At 35.7% G+C, this 21087-nt stretch overlaps 1 protein-coding gene across 1 annotated transcript in view; it reads right to left on the reverse strand.

Annotated features, from left to right (window-relative positions):
* Nucleotides 1-2147: 2147 nt before the first annotated feature.
* The window catches only part of LOC149552000 (protein DCL homolog, chloroplastic-like), an 85773-nt gene continuing 66833 nt past the window's right edge, over nucleotides 2148-21087 (reverse strand). The window contains exon 3 of the mRNA XM_089787486.1: nucleotides 2148-2627. Within this exon, the coding sequence (XP_089643612.1) occupies nucleotides 2448-2627 (180 nt within the window). The 3' untranslated portion in view covers nucleotides 2148-2447. The remainder of the gene's footprint in view (nucleotides 2628-21087) is intronic.

Raw genomic sequence — 21087 nt, forward strand, 5'->3', positions numbered from 1 at the left:
CAAATACAAAGTGTTCTTGAAAAGGCAATCCTTTCCGAAGACACAAAGGAAAAAATAGAATAAATATGCAAGAAGGGTTGAAGATCTAGAAATTAAAAATGGATGAAGCAAAAGCCTTTGTTCTGGTCAGATTGTGGACACCCTAATGAAAGGGCTTGATCATAGGGTTCTGAACTTGAGATTTATGTTAGATGTTGTGCATTTGGTCTATAGTTCCTTATTGCAAACAAAGCAATTGTGTTCAAGGTTCATTGATTTTCTGAAACCACTGTACAAGAATTTTCACCAAAGAATGGGTTTGATGGAAAAATTGGAAATCATTTCTCAATTCAAACTTACACCTTCCATTGTTTTGGGGACAAACAAAAAGGTTGAGAATATAGTTTCATTGTTGTCATTCTTTGAAGGGAAGGAATGGCTTATTAAAGATAAGATTGCAACACTATTGAACATGGAGCATCCATTGATACCAGATATCATGGATAAAGACAAGAATTTGAGAAGTTCAGATAAGCAGATGTTTGATTTTGGATTGATTGTTCTAGTCGTGACAACCCTTATTGTTGATGGTGAAAATTTTGAGATTGAAGAATTTAATAGTATAATCAATAAAATTAAAATTTTGAACTTTGAGGTTGGATATTCAAAGTTTGTTTTGTAGACACTAGGGCAGCTACAGATGTCAAGTGGAAGGAGGCAGACAAACAAACTAAATAATCAATAGCAAGCTTTTCAATGGACAGATGAAATGGATATAATGGATTAGCAGGAATTTACAAAGTAAAATAATGTGACCTTGCAATTTTGAAATTTGGACAAACTTCAGAGTGATTGATAATTAGCATACATAGGACACCTTGCCTGGCTCCACTGATGCCATGTATACCCCATGCAGTTAGGAATGGCGCTGACAAACTATCTGAAGGTGACAAGCTCAGACTAGTACCCTCATTCGTTCCCAACTGCTTTTTGTTCAAGTTCTATTTACAGGTTGCGGAGGACACATCATATGATTTTCAACCTCCTCCAGCAGTTGACGAGATCATATCTTCTATTTTGTTATGAGTTTGGAATTAATAAATCTCACAGGCATCTTTGCCTTGCTAGCTATTAGTTGGAAAGGAATAGAATCTTCTCTGTTGAGACTCAACCTGTAATTGATTTTTGGTCTGTTGGTTTCCTTAATCCTGTAAAAGGAATACCATGATCATATGTTAGTTATCTATATAATGGCAAATAGGAATCAGAAGGTGTCAGTGTCATACTTTGTCTCCAAGTTGTAATCAGACATCCCTACAAATTCAATATAAAGTATATCTGAATTTGTCTGCCCAATATTTGTGGATTTTTGTTGATTATTTTTAGATTTCATTTAAGGGAAGAATTAGATACTTGAAATAATTAGCAGTAAATGTGAGAAAGGAGTTTGGATTTGATAATTAGAATGTATGTCTGTAGGATTTAATACAACGCATAATCTAGTAATCTAATTCTGAATATTTCATATTGGTGGAGGAGGTTTATATGATTCAATTTGTTTGACGCTATTACCCAATGGAGTGGCACTGGTCTTTAATGTTAATTGGGATACAAATGGGAAGGCAATCTAAAATCAAAATAATATTTCCATCCTAGGGGTGGGATATGATAGTATTGCCCCCAAATTATAAATTGATGATATGTGCCAAGTAAATGATTAAATTGGAGTCGTGTTTATTGCCCTTGGCATAATTTCATTAGGAATCTGCCTTGTTTTCATTTGGATATCTGAAATTGCTAAGTCATAATAGAAAGTGAATGTATAACTGCCAAAGTTTGGCAAAGCTTATAGAGCATAAGGTGCTGAGCCATCTTCATTAGCCACTGAGTCTAGTTATCTGGGAATCGGAGATGGCAACCCTTAAGAACTTCTATAGTACCCATTGGAGACAATAACATAATCAAAATAAATAATGTTGAATGCTCATCTTATATCTAAAAAATTGGTCCTATGATGCAATCTTTGGACATCCAGCTGGTTAGATAATGTTCTAAGACAGCCAAAACAGGTAAGAGATAGGATGAGCAGCAACAGATAGCATCAGTTACTAAATATAATTTTCTATTGCAGTGAACAGAAAACATGATATCATGCAGAGGTCTAGAAATCTAAGAATTTGTAGGCACCTGGATATACTTGATTCATAGATAAAAGTGTATCACAAATAGAACTTCCAAAATTTTGGTTAGATACCATTATCTGTAGAGTAGTGCAAAATACTAAGTGAATCCCCCAAGCCTGCCTGCCCTACATATTGATGATCCTTTAGATAGAGCTAAATGCTCATTACATATACTCAGGCAGTCATTTACTAGTAACAATTGGTTAAGAAAACATATTCTACGACCTGTAAATAGCTCAAGCTTTAAATGAATGCCAGAAACTCACACTGAAAATTAGTGTTCATTTAACTTTGTCCTGAACTCTCATATTTAAAATGTCTGTCTATGAACTTTTCAGCAGAGGAGGGGTATTTCTTCTGGATAAGTCCAATCAAACATTTTTTATAAGAAAAGTCTTCACGGCGTCCATTCTTCCGTATAATAAACAAGCAACGGGAGGACTCATATTGTGGGTGCTGTCCAACCTGCAAACAAATGAGATCATTTTTTTATCAAATCAAATATACCATTTCTATCATCTAAGCTTCCCAACCTCTACCAAACCAATATATGTCAAAGCACCAATTAAAACATTCATCCTAAAGAGTCACTTTAATAGGATGCACGATGGAGATTATCTTCAATGTTACTTGAAAGTCATATTGACATGCAGTTTGAGTTTCATAAAGTTAAGTAGCTTCTCTATAATTTACTAATGCTATGTAAAACCTTCACACCTGGCCTTAGAACCCTTATTCAATCTCACTAAATGGTAGTGGTCACAAGACTATAGAAGTCTTTAATGTTCCCAAAATGTATATGCCCAAGCCTAAGTCAAGGCCAAAAATGATCCTGTTTGTGTTCAAGTGGTCATGGTGATATACTAGGTAAGGTTAGTATTGGCTTCTTGATGCTGGAAAAGGCGAATTGGATAAAAGATTGGAAAACAATATTGGAAATTGTTCAGCCTGTTCTAAAGCTTATCTGTAACTTCAAGAATATTGACATCCATAATGAGCAAATAATCATTTCATAAGAGTCTTATGTTACTGGAACAAATCAGTTGAACTGTTCAATCATATTATCATACATTCTGAATTCGGGGATTGAAAGCAAACTATTATCTTTCACAATCCGGCACACTGTGAAACACATGGTGAGTTATAGAGATTATTTTATCTAGATTTTATTTAATTAAGATAAGCTGGTCGTTATGTCTTAGGGTTATGTCTATGTACTACTACTAATGCCTTATCTTTTATGATTATCCTAATGAATGGCGTTCTGTTTATATCAAAGTTCCCAGACTTGGGCTTGGTTGGACTCGGCAAGGCTGAGCTGACTTGGGACTCAGCTAAAAAGCCTGCCAAAACTACAAGCAAAGTAAGAAAAAACCCAAGAAATTTAGAGATTTTTCAGATCGATTCATGAACCTTTATTGACTGAAGTCTAAAGAAACAATAACATAATCAAACGGAAGCTAATTTGAGATTTTAATCCCATGTGAGTATCTATCGATCACGTAAGTATAAACACAAATTGTAGCTAAAGGAAATAGCAAACTTAGATATGTACAAGGGATGAGGGGAATTCTTGGAGAATACAAGTACCAAGAAATCTTGGAAATGTCAGAAAATGTTATAGAAAAGAACACAGATGGAAGTGTGGCAATTACTGAAATTTGGCGTTGTCCAAAAAATTTTAGGAACTTCCAAAATCCAGAATCTCCATTGTAACTCAGAGATCTGAAACCTCTCAAACATCTTGACAGTAGTTATATAAAATATAACTTACAGTTTAAGAAAACTTGCACTTAAATGTTATAATTTATAGGGAAAAAAAACCACAAGTCAAAACACCCAATTTTTATGGCTTTTTTTTGGCAAATAATATAAGCTCTGTCAGCCAAGTCTCATCATGAAGACCCGGTGAGTCATCTTGATACTCACAACTCAGCGAGACATGACGAGTCATCGCCCAGACTCGGCTGAGTCTGAGTCCAGGTCCCTGGGGCTCACCGAGTTTGGGCAAGAACACACAAGTCTGGGAACCCACTTGTGTTATGATTCCATCAGGTTTGAGTGTACAGACTGACAAAAATCAGAGAAAGTAAGCTCTAAGTTTGGAAAAGCAAAGAATTGAGTAAAGGGCAGCCAGCACAGAAAAGGAATCTGAACCATTTAAATGTGGGTGGTAGTATCAAGGAAACAGGGGGAAACCAGATTTAATAGAAGGATAGCTGCCTGATTTAAGCAGAAGACAAATTTAGGATTTCAAGGAGGTACTGGAAGCTAACAGTAAAATATTACAGCACCACTAATAGGAAAGGAATTCAGGTTTCTGAAGATGCTGAATATAATCCTTCAGGGGATGTGATAGAGGACTAGGAAAGACACAATAAAAATTAGATCCCAGGAAGAAAATTGGTGAGAAATTCAAGCTGTCAAACGAAATAACAGAATCTGGCAAAGGAAAGACATCATTCCATATCAAATCAGAGTATTTAATTGGGAAGAAAATAAGGTTTGAAGAAAATGCCGGAAGCACTTGCCAGATTTAATTACTCTCATCCCAGCCAGCTAATTATCAGTGTGCGTGAATGTTTGGGCAAAATAGATTGAGTGAGATTCCCTTAGTGTTGGGTGCACTTGTTGTTAGAATATATAGTCCACCAATATAAATGAGAGGGGGGGGAGCGGGGCAAGGGGAGGAGGGTTGAATCAGTTATCCAACTAATATCATAATTATCAACTTTAAACAAATTTAACCATATCAGTAATATAATCAAAAACCACAACAAGATACTCATACACAATAACACTAGATATGTTAACTAAGGAAACACTTGATCAAAGGGAAAACCCCGGTGGGGATGGTACTCATAAGATGATGTACTATTATAAATATTCCTAGTTAGACGATGGACCCTGTTAGGAGTCTACTAACAACATTCAGTACATATTAGTCCTTGTTAGGAGACTTTGAATCCCTGATAGGAGTTGAGGAAGACAGCTGGACCCATTGCCCAAACAGCTTCAAAATTAAGACCAACGAACCCACTATCGAAATGATCTCTGTATCATCCCTTGCAAAATAATAGAAATGAATAGTACTTCCTTCCTCTATCCTGTCAACTAGACCTCTGCTTCTTCTGATCTTGTACCCAGATCAGAAAACTCGCATCCAATAATCCCTTGGATCACTTACTCGCATTCAGTAAACACTCTGCTCCTTTTCGCACTTCACACTTCATACAATACTAGATACACTTTACAAACAAAGAAAACATCTTTCCCTTATACCTTACCTTCAAAATAATTTCTTGAGTCGGCCTTGAGGCTTTCCCAATTAATTATAATAAGATAATTAATTAATTACAATTACAATAGCACCATCAGCTCAAAGTCTATAAAAAACTTCACATGTGCGATACTAGGGCTTGCACATCCGCTAACATCATCATCGACTGTCCTCTGTCATTGTTTGATCACGCATCTTCTCATTACATCTCAAACGAAAGATATAATACAAACATCAGGAACTTTTCAAGTACTTTTTCTTTGTATTGCTCTCTGTAAATCAAGTACAACTTTTGTACATCTTTGACTTATGTGTTGCGCACTGAACTACATCATCAGGACACTATACTGAACATGTCCATGACCGCACATCACCAGACAAGAAAAACCTTGTCCGTACAACTAAGATCTCTCTCTACTACTCTGTCAATCCTCACAGACTTACTGCTATGTTGACATCAACGACAAACACAGTTACGAATGCAACATGTCAATACTCTCCAATGCTTAGGGTACTCCCCCAATGTAGTATCATCAGCATTCATGCTAACAATCTCCCCCTTTGGCATTGATGGCAACATAGATGAAAAATATCTAAGTTCCACAAATACCAAAATAGTACTCTGTTGTTGTACTCATCTTCTCAAATTTTCCTCAGCAATCAAATATGAAATCCTTTGGAACACTTCTCTATTTTCTTCTTCTTTAGGATCGGTAATAGTTGTTCACAGCAAACAACTTGCAATACATATCTCCCCTATAGAAATAATCCTCCTCCTTTACATGAATCTTTCTAAATCTCCCTAATAATTATCTCTTCCCCATTCATGTACATATCTCCCCTAATCATACTTATGAGATGTTTTCTTCTCCCACATTTCTTAGGAGATGTTTTTCATGCATATTCTCACCCCCATTGACATCAATGACCAAGTCCTCACTATGTCAATTTACTGCTCTAAGTCTTCAACCAGCTCAAGTGTCCAAACTCCAAAGACACTGTTCAAGACCAAATACCAAGAGTCCTCAATAACTCAGCTCATCACAAATACTCCCCCATACAGGAAGCATCAAAATTGAGATCAGTCTAACAATAGTGCTTCGTACCACTGGACAGATGCACTTACTGCATCATCTACTCAGAAGTAGCCAAGGGCATAACCCCAAGCATACCTCTTAAGTACTCAAATGTATCTTTAGGTAAAGGCTTTGTACAGATATATGCAATCTGATCTTTAGCACTCACATACTCTAATCTGATCTCCTTTTCTGTTGTTTTTCTCTCAACACATGATACTTAATAGATATATGCTTAGTCTTAGAATACAGTACAGGATTCTTAGACATACCCACTGTACTTGTGTTATCACAGTAAATGATAACAAGTTCTGCAAACTCAATTTTGATATCCTTATGCATTTGTTTCATCCACATCACTTGATTGCAATTATTTGTTGCTGCAACATACTCTGCCTCAGCTGTACTCTAAGAAATACAATCTTGTTTCTTGCTCAGCCAAGAAACCAATCTTCCTCCAAGAAAGAATGCTCCACCATTGGTGCTCTTTCTGCCATCCATACTACCTACCCAATCCGCATCAATATAAGCACATAGAGTGAAATCACTCGATCTATCATACCAAATTCCATAGTCAGATGTTCCTTTCAAATATCTAAATATCCTCTTTATTGTTGCATAATGATACTCCTTAGGATCAACTTGAAATCTAGCTACAATCCCAACTACATTTGCTATATCTGGTCTGTGTGAGTCAGATATTGCAAACCTCCAATTATGGATTTGTACTTCTTCTGCTCAACTGTAGGTGTCTCATCTTTTCTAGATAACTTGTGACCAATTATCATAGGTGTACCAACAGGCTTACAACTTTCCAATCCAAATCTCTTCAACAGGTCTTTCAAGTACTTAGCTTATGAAATGAAAATACCATCACTGTTCAGCACAATCTGCAATCCTAGAAAAACTTGATTTCTCCTATCATGCTCATTTCAAACCCATTCTTCATTTCTTCAGCAAACTTATCACTTGCTTCATCATTGCCTCCAAATATGATGTCATCAACAAATATTACTAATATCAGCAAACAATTCTCAATTTCTTTCAAAGACAAGTTACTATATGTGTACCTTTAGCAAATCCAAGCTTTGCCAACTAGTTATCCAACCTTGCATACCAAGTTCTAGGTGCTTGCTTCAGACCATATAGAGCTTTCTTTAGTCTGCATACCATGTCTTTGTCTTCTATCAGAGAAAAACCTTTAGGCTGCTCTATATATACCTCTTCTTTAAGTTCTCCATTCAGGAAGGCTGAGTTAACATCCATCTGATATACTTTGAACTTCTTATTCACTACATAAGCCAAGAACATTCTTACTGCTTCCATTCTGGCTACAAGTGCATGTCTCCAAATAGTCTATGCCTTCTTGCTGTGAGTAACCTTTGCATACAAGTTTGGCCTTGTTCCTCACAACTTCGCCTTGCTCATTCATCTTGTTTCTGAATACCCATTTGGTTCCTATCACATTCTTATCTTTAGATCTAGGAACTAACTCCTATGTCTAATTCTTCACAATCTAATCTAATTCTTCCTTCATTCCTTGAATCCAATGATCATCTTTACATGCTTCATTTGTACTCTTAGGTTCAACTTGAGAAATCAAATATATCTTTTCATTAACTCTATTTCTTGTCATCACACCTTTATCTTTGCTTCCAATTATCTGCTCTGGAGGGTGATTCTTTGTCAAATTCCTGTAAGGGGTAGGAGTTGACATCTCAACTCTTATCTTATCTCTAGGTTCAGATCTTTGCTCTCCTCTTTGCTCAACAGTTAGCACATCATTCTGTAGATCATTGTTAGTCTCAGAGAAAACTTCTGCATTTTGTCTAACAATTTCAGAATTATCGTCTTCTTCATCTGAATTGTAATTTAACATCTTTTCCTTAGTTCCAAACTTTTCATCAATCTTTATATTTGCGCACTCAACTATTGTCTTAGTTCTATGATTAAAACATTTGTATGCCTTGCTTTTCAATGTGATGGAACCCAAAATTCTAGAATCAATTTGTGCACATTGTCTAATTATTTTCTAAATTGAGAGAAAAATTATTAAGATTTGGATTCTTTTCATTTCAGTAGTATGTACGGGTATGATCCTGGAATCAAGTACAAACAACAAATGCCAATATAGAAGCTTGATCCTGTTGCTGGTTGTTTTATTGAGATTAGGATAGAGCAACAATGGTTTTATTATGCAGGGTTGTGTATTCATATATGACCCATCCAGATCAGATGAAACTAACAACAGCAATTCCTGATTTTGCAAGATGAGTTCCAGCACACAGCATATGCTACAAATGCACATCTAATCCTTGGATCATTGCCAAAGCAATTGCTACAAGGACAAATGGTGATCAGTTTTTTAAAAAGAGAAAGAGGTTACAGGAATGAGGTTCTAAGCATAAAATAATTATGGTAGAAGTCAATATAATCCATTCAAAATACTGGTGAAACATCAAATATGTATGTCATGAAATCCGTTGAATATGCTGTCAAACATGTACAGAACAAGCATAAATATCAGAAGTTAGAAGGCAATGATTCTGCAGTGATGAAGTCAAGCACCAAGAAGGAATGTATTGTGTAAATGGATGGTATCTATAAAGTAATAACAATACTGAAATGTTGTGTTGCTGCACAATAGTAATTGCAAGGACAATTAAACTATGCCTTTCAGAACAGACAAGGATTATAAAATGGTTGCAACTAATCGTATAACATCTTCTGCAACAGCAAACAGCCAATTTAGAGCAGGTCACATATTCCTCTGAGAAGCAACAGTAGCAAGACGTACAGGGACGGCAGAGTTATATTCATTTCAGAAGTGAATAGCAAGGAGTTTTGCATCGATCGCCATCGATCATTAAGGAACTTTAATTTATATTTAACATCTGATGTCTTCTTGTATTTATTGCAGGTCTGGAGACAACATACGGGATGGTGAAAATGACGAAGAGTTACCACGTTTGTCCCAGGATTAATGATGGACGATGTCATCAGGATGATATCAAATGTTGGGATTGGGCGGTAAGTGTAAGCAGCAGTCATTTTGAAATGGATCATTCTGAACTGAAGTTGCAACGTTGATGTCGAAGGCACCTCCAGAAATTCGTCTTTTCATTGTGTGGAGAAGTAGAAATCTGTATATGAAAGAGCAGAGGTACTTGGTATTAGGCGAGTAATTGATTATTTCAAGGTCGAAATGTCGCTACGTTCACAAATTTGTGGTACCTCATGAAGATTCTCGTCGGCCCGCAAGACAAAGATTTATATATCTATAAATTCCTCCGGAGGTTCAAAGTTTTATTAAAAAATTTCGTTTTAGGCAGATTCGTGCAAAGAAATCACAAGCGGTCTAGAACGGAAGCTGTGGTATTTATGTGATGAAGAATACACCGCCAGTTATTTTGTAACAAAATCCAAATTATATTAAAGTCATACTAATGGTTAGTTATTAGTTTTGAAAAGGTGTGACCCTTTGGAAGATACCCAATGATTTTTACATCCTCAATAAATATGTGATGAAAAATCAAATATGACACCATTGATTCATTCAAAAAAAATTCTCTGCATTCCTAAGACATTTAAGTTATTATAATTCCTTTGCTGGAAGAGATCGAATTTAAATTAAGCTCCTAGATGCTAAAATATTGAGCATACATTGCAATATTCTGTGAGATTTAATTGTGTTAAGTGGAGCATCTACATTGGAGTGTCCTCAAACACAAATTTCTCCACAGTATAATCAGTAAGAATTTTATTTGTTTGAGTACAAATATTATATACTTCGTCCTTTATGATTTATTTGTTTTCTATTAATAATTTGTTATTTGGATAAGTGGATTAAATTATTTGTTGCTGTTTAAACCTGATACATAAAAATACTGTGGAATATTATGATTGTTTCCTTATTTGTATCTATTTTGTCTTTTCAATGGTTACAACATTATAGACTGGTTTTAATATGCACAAAACGAAATAATTTGACGTATCCCAATAATTGAATTGTTCATAGATTTAATATCATAATATTCTGAAGTTGTATGTGAAAACTTATAATATTGACTCTATCACCCATTTGAATCTCGGCACTGATCTTTAAATTGCTCATTGTTCTCTTCTATTTGCTGGAAATATTTTCATCTTTTTGTGTTAAAGGTTTAATATCTATTGGTTCTAGTAATTCATTTTTAATTGTATTTCAACACTCACAACTCTATTAAAGTAATCAAATTTGAAGAATAATATTCACCAGTCGCAATTCAGAAGCTTTCCTTAAAATCTTGCCACTTGAGGAAATTGTCTTTGCATTATATCTATTCACTATAAAACATCTTGGATCCAAGTTTTGTTGTCCAAGATCAGGTGTACAGGCCTTGGTTTTGCGGAGCCAAAATCGTAGAGAATCTAAATCGAATTGATTGATCCTATCAAGTTGGCCAAAACCGATTAGACGTCCCAACATCGAGCAGGCAAGGCTCGTAGGTTTCTAATCAACAGTTTTGATAACCAATGCAATGAATAGCCAAGAAACATACCTTCATCACTTCTTGGATCAAACTTGCCAACATCATCATCTCTCTTAATATAACACTTGCTTCAAAATATTCTGAAATACTTAACTGATGGTGAATGACCAAACCATAGTTCATAAGGTGTCTTGCTCATACCTTTTCTGACCTATGCTTTGTTCATAGTGTACACTATTGTATTGACTGCTTCTCTCCAAAATGTCTTGGATACATCATTCTCAAACAACATTGCTCTTGCTGCCTCTGCTACTGATCTGTTTCTTCTTTCTGCAATCTCATTTTGTTCAAATGGTCCTAGGAGAAGATAATTGTTTTTTGATTCGATTCTCTTCACAAAATATGTTAAAAAATCTCTAGAGGTGAATTCTCCTCCTCTATCTAATCTCAAACATTTTATCTTAACACCAGATTCATTCTCAACTCTATCTTTGTAATGACCCCAACAGGTTATAACTTCTTCAAACACCAAAAATCTTTATACTTCAGTTGTTTGACATTTCGTCGAACACTTTGCAAGCAAGCTCTGATACCACTATAATAACCCTCCTCAAATCTACTCTCAAAGATGCTGATTGAAGGCTCAAAGAATTTTGTCAAACAATTCACATGCAAGAGACATATGACTGATATAGTATTTCAGCTTGCTTTAAATGACTTTTTTCCAATTTGCATCAATGAGAATCTAGTGATAGAAGATTACAATGAACTACACAATGACCTAACATGAGTGTGCTCCTAATTTTGACAATATTCAGTGCATATATTATGATCTAAGCATGAGAAAAGAACACCTACAGCCAACTGGCATTTTTGCAAACAGTTGGTATGCAAACTATCTAGCTGATAAATAATGAGATTGAATTGCTTAAATGACACCAGCAACTATTATCTTTTTGATTGCAATCAAATTTCTAATACAATGCTCATGAAATATGGCCAAGACTTTGGCATTTACATGGATTACCAAAATGACAATGCTGGTATAATGCACACTTACAGCTGAAACTTATAATACCCTAAAAAAAACAATACTAACAAGGGAACCTGGTTGTAGATGGCTGTAATAATTTTCCTTCAATGCTGCCCCTTCTACTTTACTTTTTTGAACTGCTTTTTCGACCTGCTTTTTCGGTTCCGCTTTTTCCGTTTGCTTTTTCGATTCCGCTTTTTCCGCCTGCTTTTCCAGTTCCACTTTTTCCGCTTGCTTTTTTGATTCTGCTTTTTCCACCTGCTTTTTCGGTTCTGCTTTTCCAGACTGCTTTTTCGTTTTTGCTTTTTCGGATTGCTACCCTATTGAATCTCAAGACCATATCTTTCAATGGCGTCAAGATTTTTAGCTTGAAGGGATTTCGTCCTTCAAACTATTGAGACATAATCTCCAGCAAATTCCCCAATTTTTTGATATTTCCAAGCCTGCTTAAAAGAAGCTCTTCCATTTCTTTTATAGTGTTCTCACAAGAGCTCCATCCTTCGTTTTCTCAATGTGGGATAAAACATAACTCCCTTTATGTAACTTATGTCTCCAATGTGTTATAAAATAAAAGGGACTCTTTTAATTTAAATATTTCCCACAAACTATAGTCTATGTATTAATAAAGTTAAATATTTAAATTTAACTTTATAAAATAGCTTTATCAATGCAAAACAAATCTCATCAATGATAAACAAATCTTCTTGCTGATTTTAACCAATTACCATCGACATACTGCTGCCATTGGATGTCCGACCATATCCAAGATGACTTACTATAAATAGTAAGTATGCCCAAAGTTACCTCAAAACCCCTCAGAAAGACCTGCAACTAAAACTATCTAGGCCAAATGGCCTCTAAATTCCTTTAATGTCCTGGTTAGCCTACGGGACCGTGGAAAAATAAGCTAACGACAACATCATGCTATGAATGCTAAAAAGGGGACATTACAATCTTAAATATCTTAAACTTCTTAAAATCTTCAGACTTTTCTTTAAGAAATGCTACCCTGTAATGTCCCCTACTTAGCCAGTTTGGAGGTATGTTGTCGTTAGCCCATTTTTGTATGGTCCCAAGGGCTAACCAAGACTTCAAAAGGGATCCTGAGGTTATTTGGCCTAGTCAAATTTAATTACAGGCCAAATGGAGTTCATTTGTTGGGTTGTCAGGAAGACTTACTATTTTTAGTAAGCCAATAGGGGAATGCAGTGCCTTCAATTTTCAGTGACAGGATGAGATGCGTTTTGTTGGGCTCTTTCTAATGAGCTATTATATGTGGGATTTCGAGTTTATTTGGTATATTATTTTAATGTTTGAAGTTACAACGGTAAAGTGACTATTTAAATTAAATATTATAATGTTTCATAAAGTCACTTTATAAAAATCAAGAGTCCCCCTTTTGAGTACATACATGGACTTTGTAAAAAAAAAAAAAAGAAGTAATATTAAAAGTCATGTATTATCCCACATTGTCAAGACGGAAGCGTAGAGCGAGGAAGGGATTAAAAGGAAGAGGATAGCTCTCATTTATTCAGGCTTGGAAATATCAAAGAAATTGGAGAATTTTTTAGAGATTATATCTCAATAGTTTGTAGGACGAAATCCCTTCAAGCTGGAAATCTTGACGCCATTGAAAGATATGGTCTTGAGATTCAACATGGTAGCAGTCTGAAAAAAGCAGATACGAAAAAGCAGCCCAAAAAAAGCGGAACCGAAAAAAGCAGGCAGAAAAAGCAATCCGTAAAAGCAGTTCAAAAAGCGGAACCGAAAAAGCAGGCTGAAAAAGCGGGTACGAAAAAGAAGGCCGATAAAGCAGTTCGAAAAAAGCAAAGCAGAAGGGGCAGCATGGAAGGAAATTATTTCAGCCATCTACAACCAGGTTCTTTTGTTAGTATTGTTTTTTAGGGTGTTATAAGCTTTCAGCTGTAAGTGTGCATTATACCAGCATTATCATTTTATAATCCATGTAAATGCCAAAGTCTTGGCCATATTTCATGAGCTTTGTAATTTTCATTGCAATTAAGAAGATAATAGGTGCTGGTGTCATTTAAGCAATTTAATATCATTATTTATCAGCTAGTTAGTTTGCATAGCAACTGTTTGTAAAAATGTCAGTTGGCTATAGGTGTTCATTTCTCATGCTTAGATCATATATATGCACTGATTATTGTCAAATTTAGTAGCACACTCATGTTAGGTCATTTGTGTAGTCCATTGTAGTCTTCTAGCACAAGATTTTCATTGATGCAAATTGTAAAAAGGTCATTTGAAGCTAGCTGAAATACTATATCAGTCATACGTCCCTTGCATGTGAATTGTTTGATGAAATTTCTTGAGCTTTCATCAGCATTTTTTAGGGCAGATTTGAGGAGGGCCATTATAGTGGTATCAGAGCTTGCTTGCAAAGTGTTTGACGAAATGTCAAACAACTGAAGTATAAAGATTTTTGGTGTTTGAAGAAGTTATAACCTATTGGGGTTATTACATACCCACATCATTCTAGTGAAATCATCAATGAAAATCATGAAATGTCTTTCACCATAGAATCCTCTTGTTCTTGAGGGACGACTCAGATCTGTGTGAACAATCTCCAGCTTCTCTATAGTAGTGAACTTCTTGCTGGGAAAAGTTACCTTCTTCTGCTTAGCCAAAATACATTCTTTGCAAACCACATTAGTAAGCTTAATCATCTTTGGCAGATCTCTGACTACAAACGTGCTACTAACCTTTACAATATTATCAAAGTCATATGACAAAATCTCCTATGCCATAACCAACTGTTATCCACTTTAGCAACCAAACAAGTCATTTCAATGGGATTCAACTAAAATGCATTACCTTTGGACCTTGTTCCAGTTCTAATCATCTTACCACCCTTATCCTTGATATTGCAAGTCTTTTCTGTGAATTGCAAGTGATACCCTTTGTCCGCCAACTGTTCAACACTCAAGAAATTATGCTTCAATCCATCAACAAAATAAACGTCATCAGTGTTACTTCTTCCATCTAAAGTAATGAATCCAATCCCTATAATATGATAGGCTACATTGCTACCAACTCTAACAGTACCTCCATCATAGTTTCAGAATTTAACAAACTTATTCATATCACCAATCATGTGATGTGAACAACCACTATCTATTATCCAATCAGATTTCTTTTCAACTTGGGAAACTATAGCCCTTTCTTCTCTAATTTCTCTATCAAGATCATCTTCCTTAATCGCTACAAATCCTAGCTCATCATCACTTTCACTTTGAGTTAATTCATCAGATTCCTCATCTTCATTAGCATACAAACAATTTCTATCTCTTCTAGGCTTAAACTTTGCCTTATAGTTTTTCTCTCTTTTAGGACATTTAGATGCATAATGACCAAACTCATTACATATCCAACATTTAAAGATATTCTTACTATCTTTTTCTCTACTCACAAGTGTTATACCTTCCTTAATCTTCTTATCTTCATCAAATTTGGTTCTGTTGCTACCAGCAAAATCTCCATGTATGCTTGGGCTTCTAGACAGGCTTGGCCAAACATTCAAGACACTAAAAGCTATCTTAACTCTTGTTTGTTCTCCTGATTGCCTCAGATCTACTTCTGTTGCTTCCAATCTTCCAAGCAACGTTTCCCTAGTAAACTCCTTAGTACAGGGTATTAGTAGCTGAATCATCTGAGCAATTTGCTTGAATGGTGGTGTCAAAGTTTTCAAAATATTTCACACAACCTCATCTTCTTACTTAAACCATGTGACTTGATTCTTGCAAAAATTTATACTATCCTACCAATATAGTTTCTTACAGATTCATCTTCCATCATTTTAGCATCTTTAAATGCACATATCCAATTTTGCAATCTTACTCTCTTTGTATGTGTATCACCTTCAAAAGTAGATTCTAATGCTTTCCAAATTTCATGAGATGTTTGAAGTGACTTTACCTAACTGTATTTATTCTCTAGAAGAGTTGATAGTAGAGCTTCTCTAGCTCTCATGTTGCACATGAACAGATCTCTCTTTGCTCACTGCATTCTTCAAGTTTCCCTTCTTCAACAATCGTCTTCTCACTCTTTGTCAAGATCCAATAACCCGAACCCATGCACAACAAATGAGTCTTCATTTTTTCCTTCCAAGTGTCATAGTTGGCCTCGTGAAATCTAGGACTATCCTTTCTGAAAAGAATCGCCATCAATCTCCCAAAGTTGTTAAGCTTATTCTTCAAGGACCTGATGCTCTAATACCAATTGTTAGAATATATAGTCCACCAATATAACTGGGAGGGGAGGTGCATCAATTATCCAACTAATATTAAAATTATCAACTTTAAACAAACTTAACCATATGAGTAATATAATCAGAAACCACAACAAGATACTCATACACAATAACACCAAATATGTTAACTAGGGAAACCCTTGATTAGAGGGAAAACCCCGGTGAGGATGTTACCCACAAGATGATGTACTAATATAAATATTCTTTGTTAGAGGATGGAACCTATTAGGAGTCTATAACAACATTCAAAACATATCAGTCCCTATTAGGAGATTCCAACCCTATTAGGAGTTGTGGAAGACAATTGGACCCACTACCAAAATAGCTTAAAGGTTAAGACCAATGAACCCACTATCCAAATGATCTTTGTATTATATCTTGCAGAATAATAGAAATGAATAGTACTTCCTCTGTCCTATCAACTAGACCTCTACTTCTTCTGATCTTGTAACCAGATCACAAAACTCGCACCCAATAATCCCTTGGATAGCTTACTCGCATTCAGTAAACACTATGCTCCTTTTTGCACTTCGCACTTCATACAATACTAGATACACTTTACAAACAAAGAAAATGTCCTTCCTTTATACCTCATCTTCAAAATAATTTCTTGAGTCGGCCTTGAGGCTTTCCCAATTAATTATAATAAGATAATTAATTAATTACAATTACAATAGCACTGTCGTCTTACAATCTATACAAAACTTCACACGTGCGATACTAGGGCTTGCGCATCCACTAACGTCATCATCCAACTGTCCTCTATCACTATCTGACCGCGCATCTTTTCATTGCATCTTAGATGAAAGATATAATACAAACATCAAGAACAGCTTTCCAAATATTTTGTCTCTGTGCTTCTCTCTGTAAATCAAGTACAACTTTTGTATGTCTTCGACTTACATGTTCCTCACTAAACCACATCATCATGACACTAAACTGAACATGTCCATGACCGCGCATCACCAAACAAACAAAACCTTGTCCGTACAACTAAGATCTCTCTCTGCTACTCTATCAATCTTCACAGACTTACTGCTATGTTAACATCAATGACAAATACAATCATGAATGCAACATGTCAATACTCTCCAATGCTTAGGATACTCCCCCAATGTAGTATCATCAGCATTCATGCTAACACTTATGGTATTCTTGGCATACAAATGGAACAAAAAGAAGATAAATTGTTGATCATTATGTATGATGGTGATAGTTCAGTGTTGGCATTTTCTTTAGAATTGATGGACTCCTGGCACTATCAATTGATGAATTCTCTTGGTTTCTTTTTGTTTCCACCATGTTGGGTTATTATAGGGATTCAACCTCTTGCCCTTTAATTGATAGGATTTTCTATGCCATACTATCGACTTTTTAGATTTATTTGTCATAACCCCACCAGTCTATCAAATCACCATAGCATAAATAAATTAAATTTAAGCCTTTCTATGAGAAGTCAATAAGGGAAAGGGGAAATTTAAAATAAAATAAAATAAATGAAACCTAGGTGATCTATGAAGAGCCAACCAAGGCAAAGGGAATTCAAAATAATGAAGTGGGCAGCAATTCAATAACGAGTGGGCTAAGAAGCCTTTAGGGGCATTGTTTCCCAAAGGGTATACAAATGAAATCAATAGAAAACTGAAGCAGCAATTAATTAGAAAAAAGGATGCAACTCTTAAAAAGGGCCATGATATTGAAGGGGCCTGTCTCCCTCAAATGGAAGATATAATGGAAGATATAAAAGGTAGGAACATTTCAGAATCCAAGAGGGAATATTTTTTTTTAAATGGACAAGGAATGGAAAGTATTTGGACATCCATTGAAGAATAAATTAGAATAGAAATTGAGAGAAACAATAAACAATATTCAGAAAATAATTAGTGGCAACCATTTGAGAATTCATTTATTTATTTCATCAAGGAAGATCAAACAAGTTCAGTATTAAGTTCAAGAGATCTTCATTTCAGAGTACAGCCATCTTGTGATATAATTAAATACTGTGGTATACAATAAATAAGATATTGTCTAACTTAAAGGCAGGAGCCTACAATACAACTGTAACTTGTGAGCCTCTTGTGTGGGAGGTCTTGGGTTCAAGTCTACTCAACCTTAACACATAATAATAATCAATTACAGCAAATAATAATTAGTCTAGGCTTTGGCCCATTACCGATCAAAAAATATGTTGTCTAACTTAAAATATTTTATGAATTTGGTATAATCGATGATGGTAAAACATTAACCAATTTAGATTATTATTTGTCTATTAAATCTACTTGTTATCCTACAGAAAAACCAATATGGAGATGAAAAAAAATGAAAAGAGCTGAGCAGATATGAATTTATTTTCTAATTATGCCACCCCATGATGGATGGATGTCATCCTGCTGCATGTGGGCCAAGCGGGAGTGTTTTCTCTGCCCTTGGACTTAGATAAGAGGAATATTCCAGGTGCCCTGTTGTGGTTTTCTCTACAACAATGGTGGCACCAATTAGGAGAGTAGAGACAAGCTTCTCCGTAAGTTCGCCACCCTATGTTGGATGGATGGCATCCTGCCACATGTAGGCCAATCAGGAGTGTTGTATCCGCCTATGGGCTGAGTGTGAGGAATGCTTGGGGCATCCTATCCTGCTTCCCTCATTCAACCTCTATTATGGTTGACTTCTAAAAGTGAACTATAGATAGTACATAGATTAAGATAATTATTAATGTGTATACATGCACATATATGTTATGTGATCTTATCCTTCATAGAAACAATTAGTCTTATGAATTATTTTTCAATATTCTCAACCATTGTTGGCAGGACGTAAACCATAATTTATCTTGCTTAAAGCATGTTAGTTGGCAAAGTTATAACTCTAACTATATTACATTTCTTGCTTTAACTGAATCTCGGATTTTAAGGCAAGATTTTGTGCAATCCCAAAAGGGGGTATTACATCACTCTCCAGTTTAGACTTTAAGGGTTGGCAGGGGTTTAAAACTTTTGTGTGGAAGTTTTCCCAGTTGATGTATTGAACCATGAGATTGATGTTAGAGAAATTAGGTTTACGCTAATTCTTAATTGATCATTTGACTTCATGTTGTTTCCTTTCTGCAATTTCAACTTGAGTCTCCTCTTTTTAATGGGAATCGAAATCCTTTTATTGGGGTTTTAGCCTTTAGGCAGTCATGACTTGCCTTTTAAATGCTGATTATGACCTTGCTTCTCTTGCTTAGGCCTTACATGTTCACACTCATCCCAGCCAGCTAGTTTGCCCCATGCATGAATGTTTGGACAAATAGAAAAGATTTTGAGTGTGTTTCCCACTATGCTGGATGAACTCAAGGTGCTCTTGGCATAGGAAACGGAACTAAACAGAAATGATCATTATATGTGCTAGCAGTATTTCAGTGCTTGCATTTTATTTAAAATGGTTAGACTTACAGTACTATTAATTGATAAGTTCTCTCTGTTTATTTCTGGGTCCTCCGTGCTGTGAAAGTTCTCCCGGTTGATGCATTGAGCCATGACATTGATGTTAGAGAAATTAAGTTTACACTATTTCTTAATTGATCCTTTGACTTCATGCTGGTTCCTGTCTGCAATTTCAGCTTGAGTCCAGTCATTTTAATGGGAATCGAAGTCCTTGCATTGGAGATTGAGACAGTTATGACTTCCCTTTTAAATGCTGATTATGAGCTTTCTTTTCTTGCTTAGGGCTTACATGTTCACACTCATGAATGTAAATAGTTTATAGTTTACATATTTGCCCCATTCATGAATGTTTTTGTTTACCGTATGTGGTAAATAGTTTAATGCATACAGACAATAGACAAGAACATGTAACACAGCAGTACTCCTTTTGTTATTCGCATATATGCCGAAGAGATTACATAGTGCTTCCCATGATGATTCCAACTCTCATCCAAAGTCCATTCCGGACGGTGTACATATACCATTCCGAAGGGGTGACTCAACCATCGCACCCATTGGGATACTAATCTACCTGTTGGCTATTTTATAACTTTACCGACAACATGCTAATCTACCCGTCAGCTATTTATAACTTTACCGACAACAGTTTGGACAAATAGAATAGGTTTTGAGTGAGTTTCCATTTGTCCTGGATAAACTCAAGGTGTTCTTGGTATAGGAAATGGAACTAAAAAGAAATGGTCATTATATGTGCTGATGGTATTTCAGTGCTTGCATTTTACTTAGAATTGTTGGAATTAAGGTATTGTTAATTGACAAGTTCTCTAGGTACATTTCTGAGTCCTCCATGCTGTTGGGTTATGATATGGATTCAACTCTTACCCTTTAATGGTGAGGATTTATGTGCTAATACTATCATCTTATTATGGTCATTCTTGAGTTGAACAATATGGTGCTGTCTATAAGTTTGGAACTTTTGTGTTGATGTTATCCCGGTTGATGTGTTAAGCCATCTAGTTAATGGTTAAGAAATTGAGTTTACGCTATTTCTCAATCATTTGACCTCGCGCTGTTTATATTCTGTGATTTCAGTTTCTTCCAAATACTTTCTAAGGAAACTGAAATCCCTACACTGGAGTTTTATATACAGTTGTGACTCGCCTTCTAAAGGCTGATTATGACCTTGCTGCTGCTGTGTTCTTCTTGCTTAGGCCTTAGATGTTCATTCTTGTCCCAGCCAATTAGTTAGCACGATGCAGGGTAACACCAGCACCCGGGTACGTCAGGACGCTGGGACGAGCTTCTGGGACGCAGGGGCAAAGGGCCTCAATTTTAGGACGACGAAGGGATGGCAATGGGGGTAAGG

The sequence above is a fragment of the Cupressus sempervirens genome, chromosome 6 (assembly GCF_028749045.1).
Source record: "Cupressus sempervirens isolate cs-2001-9-10 chromosome 6, ASM2874904v1, whole genome shotgun sequence".
In the NCBI taxonomy this organism is placed as follows: Eukaryota; Viridiplantae; Streptophyta; class Pinopsida; order Cupressales; family Cupressaceae; genus Cupressus; species Cupressus sempervirens.